Raw genomic sequence first — 22,850 nt, 5'->3', positions numbered from 1 at the left:
TGTGGCATCTCAGATTCAACAAATTCTAAAATGAACCCACCACTTCATCTGTCTTCATTTGTCATCTGCACACGATAACTACCATCTACTAATTTAGGCTGGCACCTGTAAGTCAATCCTTCCTACTCCCTACATTTCTGAAGCTAGACAATCACCAAATTCTGTTGAGTAATCCTTTCTTTGAATTTTTAATTTCCTTTGACCTCTTCACTGCCATCTTAGCTCAGACTCCTACAGCCTGTTGTCTACTACATTAATCCTATCTGGTTTTCCTTCTCCAGATGCTCCCTAGTTTAATAAAAATAATCAACAGATTTGAGACAGTGGGCAAAATGAAGAACTACAGAATCAAAAGTTGAATATGGAGCTTTTGGGCAGTCACTTTCTAGCTATGGAAAGAGAAAGAAAACTGAAAATGTAAAAGAATTTTCAGGTGTCGGATTCAGCACAGAAAATAAACCTGAAGTTTTGAGGTCCTCGTTGTGGGTGAAGAGCACTGTGTGGGCAGGGTATCAACCTGGCAGCTCCAAGACTTGGCATCTTTAAATAAGAGCTTACCCTACTCTACTTGTTCAAATTTCTTTGAACTAGAATTGATTTAGTGAGGGTAAGAATATTATCTAGATTATTTTCTGCTGTACTGTATTCCCTATACCTAATATATAACCGTGTTTAAATAATATTTGTTGGATTAACATATAGAAAACTTCAGTATTTTTTTCTTCTATCTCCAAGGTAATTTTCCGCCATGCCTGATTTCATATCCTAAATTCCAATCTTAGCTATTATCACTTTATGGTGGCCAGTGAACTCTATGTAAGAAATAGGGGTGAGGCTTCGAGGTACAAAACTGGAGAAGACATACCATAGCTATTGTCTTAAATGACCTTATATGGAGCCAGTCTTGGAAGAACCGTGACATATGTAAGGTATAAATATACTTTAGAAATAGGTGTGTCTCTCAATGCAGAAAAGCCACTTGACACTCCTATGTTCATTGTAGTACTGTTCACAATAGCCAGACTCCGGAAACAGCCCAAGTGCCCAAGAACAGATAACTGGATAAAGAAACCATGATATATCTACACAATGTAACACTATGCAGCTGTTAGGAAAAATGAAGTCATGAAACTTGCTTATACATGGATGGACATGGAAAGTACCATACTGAGTTAAATAAGTCAGAGGGAGAAGGTCAGATATAGAATGATGACACTAATCTGAGGGATACTGAACAACAAAAACAACAACAACACACTATGATAATACTCAAAGACAGTAGAAATGAAGTCCAGGAACCATAAGCTATTAGGACAGAAAAGGAACCACTATGACAAGGACAATTCGAAATGATCACTCTGGTCAAGAACAGAATACTAAAAGGAGCTAAAGGGATATACATGATAACCTTTCAACTTTTCAGTACCTGTACTGAAAATCATAATGCCCCAAAAGGAAGAGTAAGTGAGTGAGTGAGTGAGTGAGTGAGTGAGTGAGTGAGTGAGAGAAAGAGCGTACACCTAAAGGAGAGAGCAAGATCTAGAACAATAAGAAGTGTGTGTGTGTGTGTGTGTGTGTGTGTGTGTGAGAGAGAGAGAGAGAGAGAGAGAGAGAGAGAGAGAGAGAGAGAGAGAGAGAGAGAGAGAGAGAGAGAGAGAGAGAGGGAGAGGGAGAGAGAAGAAAAGTGTCTGTTGTAGATGCAAATTTGGGGTGGAGCAGTGGGAAGGAAATGATAATGGTGGTGGGAAATGTACACTGGTGAAAAGTCAGGTGCTAGAACCTTGTATGAAAGAAACCCAATCATGAACAACTTTGTTACTGTGTATTTTATGGTTCAATAAAATACAAATTCAATTAAGAAAAATAGGTGTGTCACTCAGCCTAGAAAAAAACTCACAAGTGAATTCAGAAATAAATTTACTAATAAAAAAACCCAGAGAGTAGGTAGTAAACTGTAGATATTTCTACTTGAATACCACTCTTTACTCCTTGTTCTAAGGCATGTGAGGCGCACAACTTCATACAATCCTGACAGCTAATATTGAATGAAGATTGTTTATCATCTAAAAATTTAAAAAACACACACAAGAAAACCGCAACTGAAAACAGGAAGGGGGTGAGTAGGAGAGAAAAATGATTAAAAATAATAAGTTATCATTATTACTGTGTTGAATGCTATGTATATTAAACATTACACATTTTTAAAAATTTGTTGCTCATAATAACCCTTTAAAGCAGGTATTACTACTCCCATTTACCAAGAGATTAAGGACTCTTTCTAAGATCACTCAGAGAAGAGATGATCCTAAATTCATGGCCAGTCCAACAGCCTGTTGTGTACTCTTGTTTCAGGCTACAAAGCCTCGGAATGAGATAGAAAAGAAGAGGTAGTGTTAAATAAATCATCTTTACAGTGTTGATCTGTATTTGCTTATGAGCTTATAAATAAGCAAAGAAAAAATAAATAAATACCAACAACTCCCTTTTTAGTTGAAGTAGCTAGTTTGAAGAACGCTTGTCTCTGCATGATGAAAGTGGCTGCAGTCTCAAGGATGAGAGCAGGGCATCTGTGCGCACTATTACAGATCGGGGCCCAAGTTTATGCTGATGGTGAGGGAACACCTGTATCTCAGAGATGGCTATTTTTGAAGACTGCATTTCCCTTCGGGTTCTCTTGAAAAAAGACCTTTGAGACCTCTGGGTTCACTGGTGCTAGCATACTTCTGAGGCAACATTTACCCTCTGCCATAATTCTGTACTGTTACATGTGAAGAAGAGAAGCAAAGTCAAATGCTTGGATGTTTCCCAGTTTGTAGGATTTCACCTTCATAAATTCTAGAAGTGGATCTGAGATGTGAATATGTTGAAAAGTAAAATTACATGCAGAGATAAGAGTTAACACGGGACTGCTATTTTTGGGACAGGCCTGCTTCCAAAGTTGGTGACTAGCTGACATATGGGAAACTGAGTTTGGGGAGGGTTTTCACCATTCCTGGAATTATTAAAGTGGTTCACTATGACAAAATGTGTTTATGCAGAACACCTGTCTTCTTACTGGGATTCTGAAATTTTGGTACATGCTAAAAAGTATCTCTGTAATGCCTCCTGTCATAAATCTGGGGGTGAGGTTAAGAGATAGTACAGGAGTAAGGTACTAGCCGTACATAGAGCTGATCTGGTTTAATCTGCGGCACTCAAGGAGTGAAGACTGAGCACAGAGTCAGGAATAAATCTGGTGCACAGCCACATGTGATCCCCAAATCAAACAAAAAGACCCTCAGGTAATGGGTCTGTGATAAGTTTCCTTGCCTGATAACTTTAATTTTTTTATTTTTTGTTTTTTTGGGCCATATCCAGAGGTGCTCAAAGCTTACTCCTGGCTCTGTGCTCAGGAATTACTCCTGGCAGTGCTCAGGGCACCATATGGGATTGAACTGAGGTCAGCTGCATTCAAAGTAAGCACCCTGCACTGTTGTACTGTCTCTCAGTTTCCTAGTAACCAACATATATATGTGCTACCTCAAACCATTGATGGGGATATTAAGTGTATCATGTGTCATTTTATGGAGAAAAGAACCATAGAAATTTATCTCTGGTTCCCTCTGCATTTAGTATTAAACTTAGTTTTGTTGTTGTTGTTGATTTTACTTTGTGTATTTTTAATTGTAATATTGACATGAATATAGATATATGCTAAATACTTTGTGTTTGGTGAGGGAATCATCAGAATATAAATATCTTGCTTTCCACTCTGCCCCACTCCCCACCCATTGCAATACAGAAAAATGACCTATTCCACCAAAATATGGTAAGAACTTTCTTTTGATAAGAAAGGATAAAGGAGAAGAGAATGATGAAACCTTGATGTCTGTGCAGCAATGGAGTCTTTAGTGAAAGATCACATCCCCACAGAGCTGGCTTTCTGGTTCCCCTGACTGATTTGATGACTGCTAATGTGAAGGGGGAAGTGCAGTCGTCTCTAATGCCTCTGGGTTTTGTTTTCTCTCAGGTGGCAAGAGAAAGGGTTATGAAATTCACTGAGCTTTGGTTGGGTCAAAAATTTTAGAAATGTGTACTGTACTCTCTTACCAAGCGGGATAAGAAGAATAAGTTCAATCAGTTACCAGAGATGAAGTATTCTTTTAGATAAATGTGAGGCAGAGAAAAGCAAAAGCTGCATTTCTTCAGCTTTGTTGGTGTCACCTCCACCGCCACGTGGAGCATAGCTTCCTCCCTTACTTTCCTGCATTCCAGCAGAACTCCATCCCCCGCACCCCCCCACACACACACTGGTCAGTTTTAATATGAACCCTTTAAATGCCAATTTTATTATTAGTTGAGTAAATTCACAATAAAAAACCTGGGGGGGGGATTTGAAAATTAATGGTTTTGTGTTTGGTAGATATTCTGTGTGTTTCTTCTTCTTCTTATTATTATTTTTTGCTTTTTGGGTCACACCTCACAAAGCACAGGGGTTATTCCTGGCTCATGCACTCAGGAATTATTCCTGGTGGTGCTCAGGGGACCATAAGGGATGCTGGGAATTGAACCCGGGTCGGCTATGTGCAAGGCAAATGCCCTACCCACTGTGCTATTGCTCCAGCCCCAATATTTTATATGCTTCTAATTTTGTAAATACCACAGGAATCATTTCAGTCAAAGAGAGATGTAAAGAAAAGGTTTCAGTAGAATAAAATTTCCAGAACTGATTTTTCTCTTTGGGCTTTTCTTTTTTTTTGGGGGGGGGGAGGGGGGAGGGAGTCACACCTGACGATGATCAAGGGTTATTTCTTATTCTGCACTCTGTAAATACTTCTGATGGTGCTCCCAGGACCATATGGGATGCCGGGTATCAAACCTGTCGGCCGCATGCAATGCAAAGTCCTACCTGCTGTACCATTGCTCTGGCCCCCAGAACTAATCATTTTTGCTTAATGGAATTTTCATTTATTGGAAAAAGGGAGACAACACAGAAAAGAGAGACAACCTCCAGCTAGAGATATATTTTGTGAGTTTTACAAGACTGTTCTGAGATTGCTCATGAGACCATATAAAATCAGATATTCTTAGACTTTTCTAGCATAAACTGCTTATTTCTGAGGAGGTAAATTTGGACCAGACAAAAGAGCTTAAGGAAAGCCTTGCTATTCTGTGAACTTGGAACACACTGCCTGGTCTTGCAGCATCATGGCTTTGTTGCTGCTGCAAAAGAAAATGTTGCTGGCATCTTTTAGAACTCTGAATCCATTGGTCCAAATTGTCTGGACCTGCCTCTAAACTATTACCTGCTTCAAGCTGTTTTAGCCTCTGAATGCCCTTGAAAGCAAGAAGGCTCAATGAACAAGACTTTGTTCAACTCTGGAACCAGAGCAGATTTCACACATCTCTTGGTGGGATATGAAATAGTGATTACATCATGGTTACTAGCTATCATGTCTGTGGCAGATACACATGCAGAAAGGAAAGGGCTGGCTTTTTGATGAGATCATCTAAAATTGAGGTGGTAAGAGCTATGTTTGTTTGATATAGTAATGGCTTTCCTAAATTGTGATTCATGGCCAAAGCAGTTAAATCAGGGATAGAGTAATGCAAGGAGTGTGCCCTCTGCCCAGTCCTGACTGGTGGACACCTGGCTTTCTTTGGGAAAAGGCTCATTGCTAATGACTAGTGTTTGACTTAAGAGATTCACTAGTTAGCAACAATGGACTAATCAACAGCTTGCTTCTATTTCTCTAATCTTTCTCCTGGCACACACACCTTAGAAGCAGTTTGGTTATTAAATGATGCTACTCTCAAGAGAGAATTATCTTTTCTAGGTTGCTCAATGGATAAACAAACACATAAAATGGTGGGAGGTTATGTAAACTTGTTCTAAAAGATTTTATAATTCAGGATATTGCCCCAATTCCTAAAGATGCTGTTATATAAGACTGATTCCACACAAATCTTGCATTTTTCTGTAAAAAACTGCATATCCATATTTCTTGAGAAAATGTGTGGGTAAGATTTGCGGATTAGAGAAAAATTATGATTACTAAAAGGGACATACCAACTACTGAGTATTCAATCAAACATGACAGTAGTAACTGTGAGACAGCAAAGGGCAGTCCCAGTCCCCCCGCACGCTGTACAGAATGTGGTTTACACCAGTGAGGTGGATCACTAGTATCCCAGACAAGTAAAACTGGGAGGCAGTCAGTCTCTGAGAGAAAGGGTTGAAATAAATTCTTTGGATTGTCTTGGCCCAAGGGTGAGAGGGAAGGCAGTCGGCATGCCAGATATGTGTCCTGCTTGGGGGGTGCTCTAAGCACTGTACGTCAGCCTTGTTTCCAGGGGTAATACGTGCATTCTCTGGAACTCTACTTCTTGTGTGTACCCTGGTATCATACAACCTCATTTCTGGAAGGTGTTCAAGCTAGCTTCAACTCAGCCAAAATTGCCTATACTTGGTTCAATAGCTTTGCCGGCCAAAAAAACTTTCGCTTTCTAAGCTACATCTTAACGGTTACTGGATTATTTTAAGAAACCAAGCCCTGAATCCCTGCAAAGAATAACTCAACCAATACTGCTGGCTGCTCTCCTTTTGAGTGGAGAATCCTACTTGTCTGTTAAATAAAGAAACCTGGGCGAATGTGAGGGTAAAGCGATACCGAAGCACTACCATAGAAGGGCTGACAACCAATCTTTAAAAGATTTGCTCTAAGGCTGGCTCTCAGCTGATGTCGGGGATCATGGGTTTTGGGAGGTCCTTCTAGTGTGAGAGTAATAACTACTTCCTCTGGGACTCTGGAATTCTGGTATCCAGGCAGAAGGTATAAAGGTCCTCAGCACCCCCAACTAGCCCTGGGCATTGAATCTCTCCTAGGATTCCTTACATTTACACATGGTGTAACGTTTACACATCAGTGTTTCTCAATCTTTTGCTGACTGTGGCCCTCCTTTGAATCAAGCTTTCTTCCTGGGGCACCTTTATCCTAATGGTTGGCTGCCAAGTTTTGTTTTGGGTCCCCCCCTTATGCGATTTTTCACCCATAATCCCCTTGTGAATAAGAGTGGGCACACTAACCCAAAGCTGTGCAAACAGCACAGTTTATGATAAATAACTACTCTGAGCAATTGACTGCATTGTTAGTAACATAACGATAATATTTGCCTGCTTTTAGGAGCTGGAGAGACTGTACGGGTTAAGGTGTATGCTCTGCATACGACCTACCAGGGTTATTACCTGATATGATACTAAATATGGTCCTGAGTCATACCCGGAGTGAGCCTTAAGGGCGGAGCCTGAGTATTACCCCAATACCCCCCAATCCCAACAAAACTCCAAAACTTGGCCTGGTTTTTCTGGACTTCACTCCCATGTTCTCTCTGCTGATTTAAGTATTTCTATTATATATCATATATATATGATTATGATCATTTATATATCATTTATATGATATGAATATGGCTATCTATCAATCACTCTGTTTTTATGTTCTAAATCCTCTTAAGGAGTTGCTGAAACTGGGGTCTTCTATGACATTTTACATGAAAAAGTGTTCGGTTTAGTATAAAGAGCAGAAGCCTTTGAAGGTTCAAATCCACTTGTGTCAGTTACTATATGATTCCCAGAAATATTACTAAATGACTCTTAGCTCACTTCACTTGTATTATCCATATAATGGGGCTGTATTTATTTTGAAGTGTTTGTACTTGTACTTGTATAAAAATGAAATGTCTGGCACCAGGTCTTGCAGAGGTAGATTATTAATATTTGTGGTGGTAAGGGGAGGCACAACACTGGTATTCAGGGGACATTGCATTGCAGGGAATTGAACCTGGGGCTGCTACATGCAGGGCAAGTGTTCCAGCCCTTTGAGCCACCTCCCTGGCCCTGTCTAAAGTTTTTTTTGGGACCATACCTGACAGTGTTCAGGGATTACTCCTGGTGGCGCTCATATGTGTGGCCAAAGAATAAACTGGGGTCAATAACATGCAAGACAAGAGCCTAACCCCCTGTACTACCTCTCTCTATACCCTTTCCATTAATAGATTTTAGTTTCTCAGAAAGTGCTATAATAACTGAAGATTTCATAATCTTCACAAAATCTGAAGATTTTTTTTGGGTGACAAAATAGTTTCATAAAAGATGTCAAAGACACTTTTCATATTAGAGATTCTTCATTCTCAGAAGAATATACTCAAATTATCTTGAAACTAAGCATAAACTGTACCAAGACATTTCTCTGGAAACTTCTCTAGTATTTGGTCATAGTTCCAGTGCGGTCCCACTGGATTCTGTTCATGGAAATAGCAATGTGGAGGGAGAGGAAAGAATATGCTTCCATAAAGGAAAATATAAATGAGAGTGAGATGTGTGCTTTTAATCTAGATACTACGTACTGCTCAGAGGCACGTCCTGTAGGTGAGCTGAGTTTTCTTTCCCAGCACATGGTCTACTCATCTTAAAACTTCACATGTCCTGAGTACCTACTATTTGTCATGTTTTTGTCTTCAAATAACCCATTTTATTCTTACCACAACCTCATAGGTGGCATTAGTGTTTGCCCTTTATAGAAGGAGCCAGATTAGAGGTTGTATAAATTACCCATATCCCATCTGATAACTGTCTCTTTACCCCATCAGGCACTTTCCCTGATATAATTGTGAGGATTCTGAACAAATTTTTAAGGGACTAAAGGAATTGTACTAAGGGAACTGCAATATATAGAGCACTTCTTCGAAGGAAGGATCTATTGTAACATAAGTGACAAAGTGCAAGTCACCCTCATATTAAGAATGAGGAATGTGTCTAAAAACTTATTTTTGTAAAGGCTAGAGACAGGTCAAAAGCAGTGACTTGCTGGAGATAGATCAAAGAAACTATGCATTTCCAAATCAAATAGCATGGCCCTCTGCCGTTTACCAAGTGTTTTCATTATCACTTTTGATCTTATCATCATAATATATCTGTGAAGATACTTGGCACTATCCTTACTGGAAAGATGAAGTAACTGAAACATAGAAAAGAAATAATATACTCAGTGTAATTCAGTGAATAGCTTGGAAGTATCAGCATTAGAACAAAGATCTGACTGACTTCAAGTATAAAGGAAAGAAGTAAGAAACTGTATATCAAAATACTCAGATTAGGCATTAGCAGATTTTACATCCAAGCATTTTCCCAACCTTTTCATACTTGACTCATTAATCTCACTTAAAGCACTGCAATGTTCCAAAAAGATGGATATGGGGTATGATTGTGAAGACTTGACTTCAGCTTTTCTCGTCAATTCATCTTTCTCGGTCGCCAGTGAGATATAACAGAAAGATTCAACACTTTCATATTTAATTTCCAGCTCTGTTTTTTTGCCATGTGGTCATAGTTTCAGCATATCTTTACACCGCCCCCCCCACAACCACTTTATTTAGACTATTGTATATTATACCACAATTTCTTCATCTATTCATATGTTTTTAGATATTTGGGCTTTTCCATATTTTGGATATTGTACTAAGCCAGCTCTTAAGTTGCAATGAATACAGAGATGCATCTTTCTGAAATAAAGTTTTTATGTTTTGGGGTTAGATGCCACAAACTGAAGTTTCTATGTTGTACAGAATACTATGTTGCTGCATGAAATGATGAAATCATATAGTTCTCAGCAACTTGGGTTGCATTAGAGGGTATCATGTTAAGTGATAGCCCAAATTTGGAAACAACCCAAGTGTCTAAGAACTGATGACTGGATAAAAAGAAAAAACTGGTAAATACAAACAGTACAATATACTCCATTGTAAAAGATAAAATCATGTAATTTGCCACTATAGGATGAAACTGGAATTTACATCATGCTAAGTAAAGTTAGGCAGAAGGAGACAGAGGGATATGAGGATATACCTTCCTCATATGTAGGATACATAGATGAATAATAAGGGAATAATAACTGGTCAAAAGTAAAAGAAACTGAGAACTGGTCTACAGAACTGGGTTTTCCATGATAAGAAGATGAGAAGAACTAAAGGAGGGGATCCCTGAGACAATGGTGGAGGAAAGTGGATCCTCTGTTGGAAGGTGTGGTGCTGGCATGTTGTGTGCATGCATGAGAACACTACCAGTGACACGACTGTAAAATTATAAATCATAGTGGTTAATAAAATTGAGGATTTTAAGAAGATCAGATAAAAATAAGTAATTTTATAACCAGAAATAAAAAAAGTCTAATATAAAGTGAAAATCAATCCCACTGCAATATTAGGGGCATTAACATATGAGAGTGAAGAGAGTCATTGAAGCACAGAATTTTAAAAAAATATTGTGCCTGTGCTTGAAGCTGCAATTTATTGCAATGCTGATTTTCTAGTTCTATGTCTCTAATTTTAAAGTGGGAGTCTGCAAATCCATTAATGGAGTTTTTAAAAGAGCCAATAATTCTACAAAGCAATGGCCACAGAAAACTTGGGTTTTAGTGTCTGCAATGCTAGTTAAAATTGAAATGTGATTTAATTAAAGTGCATACTTTCCCCATCCTTTAATTCTTTCATCTGTAAAAGGGCAGTAATCAGTCTTGCTAATTCTGGGATCCTTTTCAAAAAAGAGGCATTATAATTCTGAGGATACATTCTGAAGTATGAATTAGAACATTTAGATTTTTTTTTAAACACAAATAGTCATCATTGCACTAGCGAAAGAATTCCCTGCTCTAGCTATAGGAGAGATGAAGTCATGAAATTTGCTTATAAGTGGCTAGACATGGAGAGTATCATGCTAAGTGAAATGAGTCAGGAGAGGGACAGACATAGAAGGACCGCACTCATTTGTGGAGTATAGAATAACAACACATGAGGCTGACACCCAAGGACAGTAGATATAAGGGCCAGGAGGCTTGCCCCATAGCTGGAAGCCTGCTTCATGAGCAGAGGGCAGAAGGCAGATGGAACAGAGAAGGGATCAACTAAGAAAATGATGGCTGGAGCAATCAGTCAGGATGGGAGATGTGTGCCGAAAGTAGATAATGGGCCAAACATGATGACCTCTCAGTGTCTGTGTTGCAAGTCATAATGCCCAAAAGTAGGGAGAGAGTATGGGGAATATTGTCTGCCATGGAGGCAGGGAGAGGGTGGGAACCGGGGTATTGGTGGTGGGGAATGCGCACTGGTGGAGGGATGGGTGTTTGATCATTGTGTGATTGCAACGATCTCGTGGTCGTTCAATGAAAAAAAAAAAAAAAAGAATTCCCTGCTCCCAGCTTTCCCTAGTGGTAAGCCTTACTCCTCTCTATCCCCTCGCTCTTGTCACAGTAATGAGCATCGATACTCTTATGCTATGGGAGGGGTGAGAAGGCTTACTTTTATGTATTCAATTCCTACCACAACTCTCTAAGATATTACCATTTCCCTATCAATGATAAAAAAGAAGATATCTGTTGATCATTTATGTCTTTGAGGAAGTGTCTGTTCAATTCTTCTCTGAAGTTTTTGATGGTGTTGTTAGTTTGTTTTGTTTTTTTTTTTTTTTTGCTTTTTGGCGATGCACAGGGGTCACTCCTGGCTCATGCACTCAGGTATCACCCCTGGTGGTGCTCAGAGGACCATATGGGATGCTGGGATTCGAATCCAGGTTGGCCACATGCAAGGCAAACGCCCTACCAGCTGTGCTATCACTCCAGCCCCGGTGTTGTTAGTTCTTTTGTTTTTAATTTTTAAGCTGTGCAGTTTCATTATATGTCTTAGATATTAGCTCTTTGCCAGAAGTATGCTAAGTGAATATTTTCTTCTAGTCCATAGAGTGTCTTTTTTTCCCAGTCATTGTTTCTTTTGCAGTGCAGAAATTTCTTAATTTAAAATAGTCCCATTTGCTTATTTTTGCTTCTGTCTGCTTGGCCAATAGCACTCAGTCACTGAAGGTGCCTCTAACGTCAATATTTCCTTCAATATAATTTATGGATTTGATTTCTGATCCATTTTTTTTTCTTTTTGGGTCACATCTGGCACTGCATAGGCGTTACTCCTGGCTCTGCACTCAGAAATTACTCCTGGAGGTGCTCAGGGGACCATATGCGATGCTGGGAATCGAACCAGGGTTGGCCGTGTGCAAGGCAAATGCCCTACCAATGTGCTATCACTCCAGCTCCTTCTGATCCACTTTGAAGGAACTTTGGTGTGAGAAAGGGATCCAAGTTCAGTAATTTTTTTTTTTTACATGTGGCTTACCAGTTTTCCCAGAAGCATTTGTTGAAGAGGCTTTTTTGCTCTACTTCATACACCTACATGTTTTGTCCAAGGTTAGTTATCTGTATCATCAGGGAAATGCAAATCAAAATAATAATGAGATATTTCCTTACATCAGCAAGAATGGCACACACCAAAAATGAATAAAAGCATCAAAGCTGGCATTGATGTGGGCAAAAATGAACCCTTATCCAGTGTTAATGAGAATGTCACCTGCACAAATACGCAGACTTCTCAAAAAAATTAATGGAGAGGCTGGAGCAATAGCACGGCGAGTAGGGCATTTGTCTTGCACACAGCTGACCCGGGTTCGAATCCCTGCATCCCATATGGTCCCCTGAGCACTGCCAGGAGTAATTCCTGAGTGCAGAGCCAGGAGTAACCCTGTGCATTGCCGGGTGTGACCCCAAAAGCAAAAAACCCCCCAAAAAAACAAAAACACCCTAAATATGAAAATATTAAATACAGGAAAAGCGAATCTTAAAAGCAAAAAAAAGTTCAGTCTAATCACCACTAAAGAGCACTAAAGATCCATATTACTATACTCTTGTTTCACTCATGCATCATCTATTTGTGGAGGTTTATATCAAATTAATTTCTTTACTGCCTTCCCTATCACTGCAGGCAAAAACCCCAATATCTTCCAACTGTGGATAGAATTGGAATACAATTGCTTTAGATGCATATTTTCACCAGAACACATATATCCTTCAAAGTCAGTTAACAATTTCTTTTCTCTTTCTGTACACCAGCATCTGAGACAGAAGTCAATGTTTTGCAGTATGAAAGAACAAATATGTGAACAAAGTACAGATGAAGTTGTTTATGGTTCAAATACAATATATTACTGTAAATGAAGCCAAGGCCTTTCAGTAGTAGCTTCTGTATAGACTGCAAGTTCTACAAGGGAAAGGACTGCGCCATTGGGAGCCGGAGTGATAGTTTAGCAGGTAGGATGCTTGCCCTGCACAAGGCTGACCCGGGATTGATCCCCGACATTCCATATGGTCTCCCGAGTATCACCAGGAGTGACTTCTGAGTGTAGAATCAGGAGTAAACCCTCAGCATCGCTGAGTGTGACCCTGGGGGGGCGAGGGGGGAAGAGGGAAGTGTAAAAAGAAAGGAAAGAGGAAAGAAAAAAGGGGTAAAAAAGGAAGTAGAGAGAAGGGGAGAGGATGGTTGGGAGAGATATTGTAGGACAAGAGAAAATCTGAGAGCTGGCAGGGACCCCTTCCTTTGACTCCGAGGCATAAAGAGGGACGTGGAGAGAAGGCTCAGCTACCTCAATCCCAGAGCAATGCTTAAGAAAGGCCAATGGGTCTTTGTTATGTTCTGATGTTCACCTGGTTCACATAAAAAAATGGAAAACAATTCAGTGTTCCCAGCAATCTTTTTCAAAAAATAGCTTTATGAAAAGACTTCATGTCTGCTTCTCTTCTGGTTGTTCCAAAGTGCTCAGTTCTCAGCAGACTTAGAGCAAACAGTTGAACAGAAGGGACTTTTACCAACAAGCATTGTTGGGGTGAAGGGGGCAGGAGTACAGACGAACTAAGTTTAACACGTCCTCTGGTGAGAAATCAGTCTGTTTTGTGGAGAAAGGGCAAAGACACAATAATACTCCTAGAGTTAAGTCTTATGTTATTTGTTATTAAAGAGGCAAGGTTTTAAGATGTGCTTTTTAACAGTCTTTTAGCTTGGCTGTAATTTAAGATGACTTTTACAAATTAGATCCTAATCCATGTAGACACAGATGGCTGTTACAGAATAGCCTTGCAAAAACACTAGTCATTCAACTTGAAAGAGCATTCAGAAAGGATGAAGTGCCATTAACTCTCACTCCACCCCTCTAGGAGGTCTAATGAGTCCTGGGTGGGCTTTCTGGGTTTAGGTCTGAGTCTGGAATCTGGGTGGGCCTACGGTGTCTGTTCTCATTTGGAGCAACCTCTCTAGTTCACTCTGGAATCAGAGACTTAGGATCAGATGAGAGGTCATTAACACTTAACAACAGTAACTGAATGCCAGTGTGTGAGGCACCATGCTGGGAACATCAGGGGAGACAGACATGAACAGGATATGGACAATCTCTGTAAATATTGACAGAACAAGAGGACAAGTGCTATGATGAATGTAAAATCTGTGGTGGGTACAAAGGTGAGGAACATGGGCAAAGAGAGTCATCACAGAGATATTTGAGCTGGGCATTAAAAAAATGAGCATACACATGCCAGGAAAAGTGAGGAGGTAGATATTGAAGGAAAAGAGAACAGAGTACACACAAGCATAACAGGCATGACAGTCTTTCACGTCTTTAGTGAGTACTGAGCAATCTCCTATGTTCTGAGAAGCATAATTTATGGCTAGAAAGGTAGGTATAGACCAGATTGTTAGGCACTTTTGAAAACATTCTGAGGAGTAAGTACTTATCCCAGAGAGCAGTAGAGAACTACTAAAAATTTGCAAATAAAAAGGAATGAACTGAGCTGGGTTTTAGAAAAATTACTCTGTAGCACAATTTCAGGTTCACCAAAGACCATAAACTGGACCTGTGATGGTTTCTTGATTTCTCTTATAGGCGGAAATCCCTCTCCTCGCCCCCCCACCCCTCTGAGGAACTGGGCCAAACTTCCTCTAAAGTGGTTTTATGATGGGGATGAAATAAGAAATAAGGTCAAGTGTGAAAGGAAAAATGGGAGAAGAAACTGATAACCAAGTTGAATAGCAAGCTTCAGTAGTGTAAACAGAAGATGGATGATAGAGATCTAATGAAGAATCAATTCTCTCTAAGACTAAGTGATGATTTAAGAACTAATCCATACTGACACAGTCTACACTGAAAAGGCTGACTGGTTCGTCAGCAAGTTCAAGGCAGCCAACCACAGAGCCAAGGACCCTGTACATTTCACTTCACAGTTCTGCATCTTTATCATAGGTAATTTCCACAGTCCCACATTTTCACCTTATGAGAAGACGTTATTAATACTGATTCACAAAATCCAGTTCCTATTAAGAGATTGTTTTCCCCACCGCACCCACAGTAATCAGGTCTAAAAATAAATTGAAAAGAAAACAAGAGGCTTTCCTTGCTCCACTTCATAGTCTTGGCTCTTATGTCAAAGATTAGCTGTCCACACACCTGAGGGCCTGTCTCTGTTCTCTCAATTCTATTTCACTGGTCTAAGAGTCTGTCCTTATTCCAATACCAAATTATCTTACTTTAGCTTTACATTTTAAAGTTGGGAAAAGAAAAGCCTTATATTTTCCTTTGTTCCTAGGACTGTCTTGGCTACCTGAGGAGTTTTATTATTCAATAAAAATTTTATCAGCATTTGGTATATGACTCTAAAAAAATGTAATGGTTTTTATAGTGACTATATCCAGTCTGTACAGTACTTTTGTTAAGCTGATTCCCAGGTAGTTGATTATTTTTGAGGCTAAATTGTGAAAGAGACTGTTTTTTTAAATTTCTCTCTCTTCCATTTCATTATTTGCATAAAACAAAAGCCATGGACTTCTGATTTTTTAGCCTGCCACAATTTCTATGCAGTCTTAAGAATAGATGAAATTATGCAATTTGCTGGTAGTTGGATGGAACTGGAAACTCTGGTTCCTGTTGGCCTTAACTGAGCATTTCTCTGCAGGGCTGGGGAATGGGGCATTGGAGAAATCCCTGGGACATTGATGGATGGGTTCTCTAGTGGTGGGTATGGTGCTGGGATGATGTATGACTAAAACTCTTACTAATAGTACTGCTCATCACGGTACCTCAATTAAAATGGGAATAAACTAAACAAAACAAAGATTAAGGTTTAATTTTAAGTCACGAAGGTCCTGAGACTCTCTTACTTTCAGTACATTTTTCAGTAATGAAAAGTGAACTCCTTTATTCCTTAGATTCCATCTCTTCCAGAACTTCTGGAAGTCTAAGGGAAAAAGTACTCCCAGAAGGGGAATATTTAAAACTAAGTGCTAGGAGGAACTACTTTAGTGGTCAAATTTTATAAATTCTCCAAGAAGAGATATTCATTATAGAACATAAGTATGATAATCAGGTTGATCCTTAACTTGTGATAGGGGCTCTTTTCTGTTTATACATAAAGGTTCTATTTCAGATTTAGTACTTTAAGGCAGTTTGTTAGCTATGGGGTTTGCATGCACAGTTCCCTTGTATATGTCTGTGCAACCGAATTGGGAATAAGGAGGAAGAGTCTGGAGTAGCATGTGGGGCTAAACTGAAAGGGACCAAAGTGAACACCAGGAATTTACTAAGGTAAGTCCTACGTTAGGTAGCATTTTCATCATGTGTACAGAATATGTAGCTGAACAGGGCCAAACACAGCTTGTTTCTATTTGTACATGTCACAGTCAATGTTAAGAACTAAGATGAAAGCTTACCTAACCCTTGGTTTTGGTGTGTTGGATGGTCTGGGTTAGTAACCCAGACATTTTATTATCATTAGGTCATATCAGAATCAAAGAATCATAAGATTCACTGTCACTGTCATCATTGTCATCCCGTTGCTCATTGATTCGCTTGAGCAGGCACCAGTAATCTCTCCATTGTGAGACTTGCTGCCACTGTTTTTGGCGTATCGAATATGTCACGGGTAGCTTGCCAGGCTCTGCCGTGCAGGCAGGACACTCTTGGTAGCTTGCTGGGCTTTCCGAGGCAGGGGGGGAAGGAATTGAACCCAGGTTGGCTGCATGCAAGGCGAACGCCCTACCTGCTGCGCTATTGCTTCAGCCCATAATAAGATTAAAAAAATATTTTTATGTATCATCGAGGTAAGCTAGTCTGAATATCAGCCTATATAAAGAATACTAGAAAGGAGTCCTTCTTTATACATATTCATCCTTGTGGAAAAGGGATCATGTAGTTCTTGATAACCAATGATGACAGGAAAATCACTTCAGCATAACACAAGACATTCCTTTCTTAGAAAACTGGACCAAATTTTCCTTCTGTAAATTTCAATTTACTGGTCCAGTTTCGTTCCTGAAGCCTCGAAAAGCCAGATCTCTCTTACACAACAGATCTTCAAGCAGCTGATGACAACAATTACACTTCCCAAGACAATTCCTCTGGAGGAATGTGCCTCAAAGGATGTTATCCAGGTCTCTGACTTTTACACCAGACCTGCTCGAGATAAATGCTTTTGCTTCTTTAGGCTTCAGCGAGTTTTGGCATGGAGTTTAAGGATTTATAGGCAGTTTATACTTGTTGGGATTATACCTCTGAACATGCAACACTTTTTGTTAGTAACTACAATACATTACCAATGTACCATAACCACTGCTAAAACATGCTCTTTTTGTTCTAACATATGAACAAATGATTTTGCCTAAACCCAATACAAAAATCTCTTCCTATGGTTATATAATTATATTAAATTTCTTGGGATTCACATTTTCCTACCATTTCATTATTTTAAGGTATTTTTGAATACTATATTTCATAATCCATAGAATCTAATAGTATGATAGTTTTAAGTTTCCAGAAAGCATAGTGACTAATAAAGGATTAAATATGGAGTTACTTGGGTCTCTCTAGAGATGGCCATCTCTTAGTCAATACTATCTGGACACAATATTTAAAAAACATTAAATTCATCTAATTGTAGATTTGTATCTTTTCACTTTGCCCCAGAATACTGTAGGGACTATCAGGTACTGTCCTACAATGAAGATGCACATGTCATCCTCCCTGACTTTGCAGGCCAGTAAGATTATCAAATCACAAAATATTCTTGATTTTTGGGTTGGAGAGATAATATAGCAGGTAGAGCGTTTGCCTTGCACGCAACTGACCCGGGTTTGATTCCCAGCATCCCATATGGTCACCCAAGCACTGCCAGGAGTAATTCCTGAGTACAGAGCCAGGAGTAACCCCTGTGCATTGCCGGGTGTGACCCAAAAAGAAGAAAAAAAAATTCTTGATTTAGCATGATGTACTTTTAGTGAACTGACAATCACTGACCCTGCTCTAATTGTTAGGCATGCAATTCTCAGAAGATTTACAGGAGACTATGGGAAGACCTGTATAGATTTTGAAATGGAAGATATAACTAGAAAGGAAAGACAGATCTAGTGCCTAATTTTTCACGTAGACATATGTCTGCTGGCCTGGTAAGCATACCTCTACAAAAGTTGAAAAGAACATGGCATTTAGAACAAAGACCTTGTAGCAGGCTGTATCGTGGGGCTTTTCACGGACTACCTTGTCTAGCTACCAAGATGGGATCTTTCCCATCTAGACACATTTCCTGAGACAGGCATGACAACTTACATCTCTCCTAGGAAAGGTACTCAACAGCTTGAACTCATCCCATGGAAATCCTTTGGAAGCTACAAAATCAAAGAGGATCTGGAGTTTATTGCTGGCCAGGAAACGTCGCTCAAGGAACTCGCCACTGGGGGTCCGGATCCGTAGTTTGCTCACAGGCTCAGCATTTTCTTCTGGCTCTGGAGGTAAGGCCTGCTCTAAGGAGAGTCGGATGGCCTAAGAAGGGTAAAAAATAGGTGTTAAATTGTTTGATGGGTAGAACTGTGGGAAAGGGGAGAGAGACTAGAAAAAAAAACTCATCAAGAAGTTATTGCCTATTTATTAACCAAGCCTAATGCTTGAACAATAAAATCAAGTATTTAATTTTTTAATATTCACCCAATCAGCAATTAATTAAAATAAATCCCACCTTGATGACATATTATTAAATCAATAGGTAACTACACAGAAAAGTAATTTGTTTTTTACAACTGAGAAAATAGGTATCAAACACTCACTGCCTCTTTTCTAGGGTACAAATTAAGACTATTAGAAGCATTTACAAAAAACACATATGTACTACATACACAAATAATGTACTCTAACGTATTTATGTATTTATATACATACACACTCAATATATTCTCTAATTGTGTTTATATGCACGTGTGAGAGAGAAATTCATTTTCTAAAAAGAAATGACTGAAAAATTCGCTGAACACTGCACTGGCTAATATATTAATAGTAAATGGAATGGAACAGATTCTTTTTCGTTTGTTTGTTTGTTTTGGGCCAGATCTGGCAATGCTCAGGAATAACTCCTGGCTCTGCACTCAGAAATCACTTCTGGTGGTGCTGGGGGGCCATATGGGATGCGAAGGAATGAACCCAGGTTGGCCGTGTTATGCAAGGCAAGAGCCCTAACCACCGTATTATTTCTTCAGTCTCAAGGAACAGAATAGATTCTGTTAAAAAATTTCAGAAATAGTGGTGTTCATTCTCACAGGTGTGAGGTGATACTGCATTGTGGAATGATTTGCCTTTTCCTAATGACAAAAGATGATATTTTTTTCATGTGCTTGTACAATCTGTATGTTTTTTCTGAGAAGTATTATTCCCTGTTGCCCCCTCTCTACCCTCTCACATTTTTCAAATGGTTAGTTTATTTTTCCTTCCCTTTTCTGTCGTGATAACTACGAGTCACACATACTTGTGGCATTTGCATGTTTTTAGCTATGGGCTGCACGTGTCAGTTGGGCTGGTCATACTCACTTGGCTGCAGTGCACTAGAGATACAATTTGTTGAGCTGCTGAGAATCTTGCAAGGCCTATGCACTGGGATCGTACTGGGCATGTACTGGACATTTGGGGTGGTACTAGGAATCTAACCAGGGAGTCAAAGACATGTACTGAGCTACCTATAAGACCTTTTTGCTTGTTATTGTTGAGTTAGTTAAGTATTCTAAGCTCTTTAAGTATTCTGGATATGAACCTCTTGTTAGAAGTAGAATATGCAGATTTCCCCCAAACTTAGAGGGAGCTGTTTGGATTTCTGTTCTAGTAGCTTTCCTGTGTAAAGATCTTTTAATTTGATGTAGTCCCACTGTTTACTTTTCCTTGTTTTCTTTGCCATTGGAGCTGAGTCTCCAAATACATCTGTGAGGTCAAAGTGTATCATCTATGTTTTCTTTTATGTTATAGTTTCATATCTTAGCTGCAATAGTTTTTTCTTTCTTTCTTCTTCTTCTTTTTTAAATTGAATCACTGTGAGATACAGTTACAAAGGTTTTGTGATTTGTGTTTCAGTCAACACTTTTCCAATACCCATTTCTCTACCAGTGTGCATTTCCCACCACCAATACGCCCCACATCCCTTGTGCCACCCATGCCCCCTATGGCAGGTGCTCTCTCTCTCTCTCTCTCTCTCTCTCTCTCTCTCTCTCTCTCTCTCTCTCTCTCCCCCTCCCTTCTTCTCCCTTTGGACATTAGGGTTTGTAATACATATACTGAGAGACTGAGAGTTCATCATGTTTGGTCCTTTTAGCTGCAACAGCTTAATTAAAATTTTGAATTGGAGCATTAGATAGACAGTTACAGGGGTTAAGGAATTTGCCTTGCAGGCAACTGACCCCAGTTTGATTATAAGCATCACATAACGGTTCCCTGAGCACTGACATGAATGGCTCTTGAGCAGAGCCAGGACTAGTCCCTAAGCTCCACCCCAAACACCTTCCCTAAATTTTTGGAATTTTTATAAGTTATTAGTAATCTACTTTCATTATTTTATACTTGTCAATATAACTTTCTACTTTTTTTTTAAGAATAGAGAATAACTTCTATTCTCTATTATATGACCTTAACTCCTTTGACATACATTAATACTCTCACTCCATATACATACACACACACACACACACACACACACACACACAGATATTTTCCCCAACCTTAGAGATAGCCATTTGGATTTTGTTCTAGTTGCTTTTCCTTTGTAAAAACTTTTTAACTTGATGTAGTCCCACTGTTTATATGTGTGTGCATGTATATTTCTCTGGTTCCTTCCTTCCTTCCTTCCTTCCTTCCTTCCTTCCTTCCTTCCTTCCTTCCTTCCTTCCTTCCTTCCTTCCTTCCTTCCTTCCTTCCTTCCTTCCTTCCTTCCTTCCTTCCTTCCTTCCTTCCTTCCTTCCTTCCTCCCTTCCTCCCTCCCTCCCTCCCTCCCTCCCTCCCTCCCTCCCTCCCTCCCTCCCTCCCTCCCTCCCTCCCTCCCTTTCTTCCTTCTTCCTGGTCTTACTTATGGTCTTTGTGTTTCCAAACAAACTTTAGAATTCTGGGGCTATAGAAATAATAGAGAGGGTTTAAACCTTTCGTGTGGCTGACTCCAGTTCAACCCCCAGCAACATATGTGATCCCCCAAGCTGTCAGGAGTGATCCTTGAGTACAGAGCCAGGAGTAAGCCCTGAGTACCAGTGGGTATGGCACCAAACCCCTAAAATAATCAACCAAAGCGAAATACAACAAATTTTAGAATTGCTTGTTCTAAATCTTAAAAATATGCCACAGCTATTTATACAGAACCTGTACATTGTTTTAAGTAACACAGACATTTTAATTTGTTTTAGGTCCATATTCATCTGTGCTTAGGGTTTACTCCTGGCTCTGTGCTAAGAGCTCATTCCAGGTGGTAGTTGGTGGAACATTATGTGGTGCATTATGTTGTGTTGACTACATGCAGTGCTAGGGATCAAACTTGGGTTGGTTACCTGCTGTACTATCTTTCTGGTCTCAACACAACTACTTTTTTGTTTTGCTTTTTTGGGTAATACCCACTTGTGCTCGGAGATCACTTTTGGCTCTGCACTCAAGGATCATTCTTGGCAGGGGACCCTATGTAGTGACGGGCATTGAACCTGGGTCTGATGCGTGCAAGGGAAATACCTACCTGCTCTATTGCCTTTCCAGCCTGGTAGTCCAGTTCTATCCCTAGCATCACCTGGTTCCTTGAGCATTGCTGGGTGTAGCCTTGGAGGTCCCTGAGCAATTCTGGGGTAGCCCTAGTGGTGCCCTGCTCAGGATCAAGCTGCACTGCATTCTCAGACCCTAGCATTGAACTCTATGGCTGAGTATCATCACAAATGTTCAACAGCTAACAGTAATGATGTTATTATTATCATTATTCCCTTTACATCTTTTATTTTTATTTATTTATTTATTTATTTATTTATTTATTTATTTATTTATTTATTTGCTTTTTGGGTCACACCCGGCAATGCACAGGGGTCATTCCTGGCTCATGCACTCAGGAATTACCCCTGGTGGTGCTCAGGGGACCATATGGGATGCTGGGATTCGAACCCGGGACGGCCGCGTGCAAGGCAAATGCCCTACCCGCTGTGCTACCGCTCCAGCCCCACATCTTTTATTTTTTTAAGTTTTTTTTATTTTTTTTGCTTTTTGGGTCACACCCAGCGATGCTCAGGGGTTACTCCTGGCTCTGCACTCAGGAATTACTCCTGGCGGTGCTTGGGGGGCCATATGGGATGCCGGGGATCGAACCCGGGACGGCCGCGTGCAAGGCGAACGCCCTACCCGCTGTGCTATCGCTCCGGCTCCTCATCTTTTATTTTTTAAAAAAGATTTTGGGATACATTCAGCAGTGCTCAAGGCTAACTCCTGTCTGCACTAGGAGTTCACTCTTGATGTCTCAGGGGACAATATGAGGTGCAGGGGATCAATCCCAGGTCAGCTTTACCTATTGTACTATCTATTCTCCAGCCCTGCTATACCTACTTAAAACCAGAATTTAATATAATTATCTTTCGGCTTCTCTTTCTAGTCTCCCTTTATTCCACCTATCAACTTGCTTTTCATTTTGACATTT

At 39.9% G+C, this 22,850-nt stretch overlaps 1 protein-coding gene across 1 annotated transcript in view; it reads right to left on the bottom strand.

Moving 5' to 3' along the window:
* FAF1 (Fas associated factor 1) overlaps positions 1-22,850 on the bottom strand; it is a 373,466-nt gene that overhangs the window by 18,680 nt on the left and 331,936 nt on the right. The window contains exon 18 of the mRNA XM_055139161.1: positions 18,497-18,709. Within this exon, the coding sequence (XP_054995136.1) occupies positions 18,497-18,709 (213 nt within the window). The remainder of the gene's footprint in view (positions 1-18,496; positions 18,710-22,850) is intronic.

Source organism: Sorex araneus, chromosome 5 (assembly GCF_027595985.1).
Source record: "Sorex araneus isolate mSorAra2 chromosome 5, mSorAra2.pri, whole genome shotgun sequence".
Lineage (NCBI taxonomy): Eukaryota > Metazoa > Chordata > Mammalia > Eulipotyphla > Soricidae > Sorex > Sorex araneus.
Note: the sequence above shows the minus strand (reverse complement) of the source record. Positions and strands in the feature narration are given on the sequence as shown.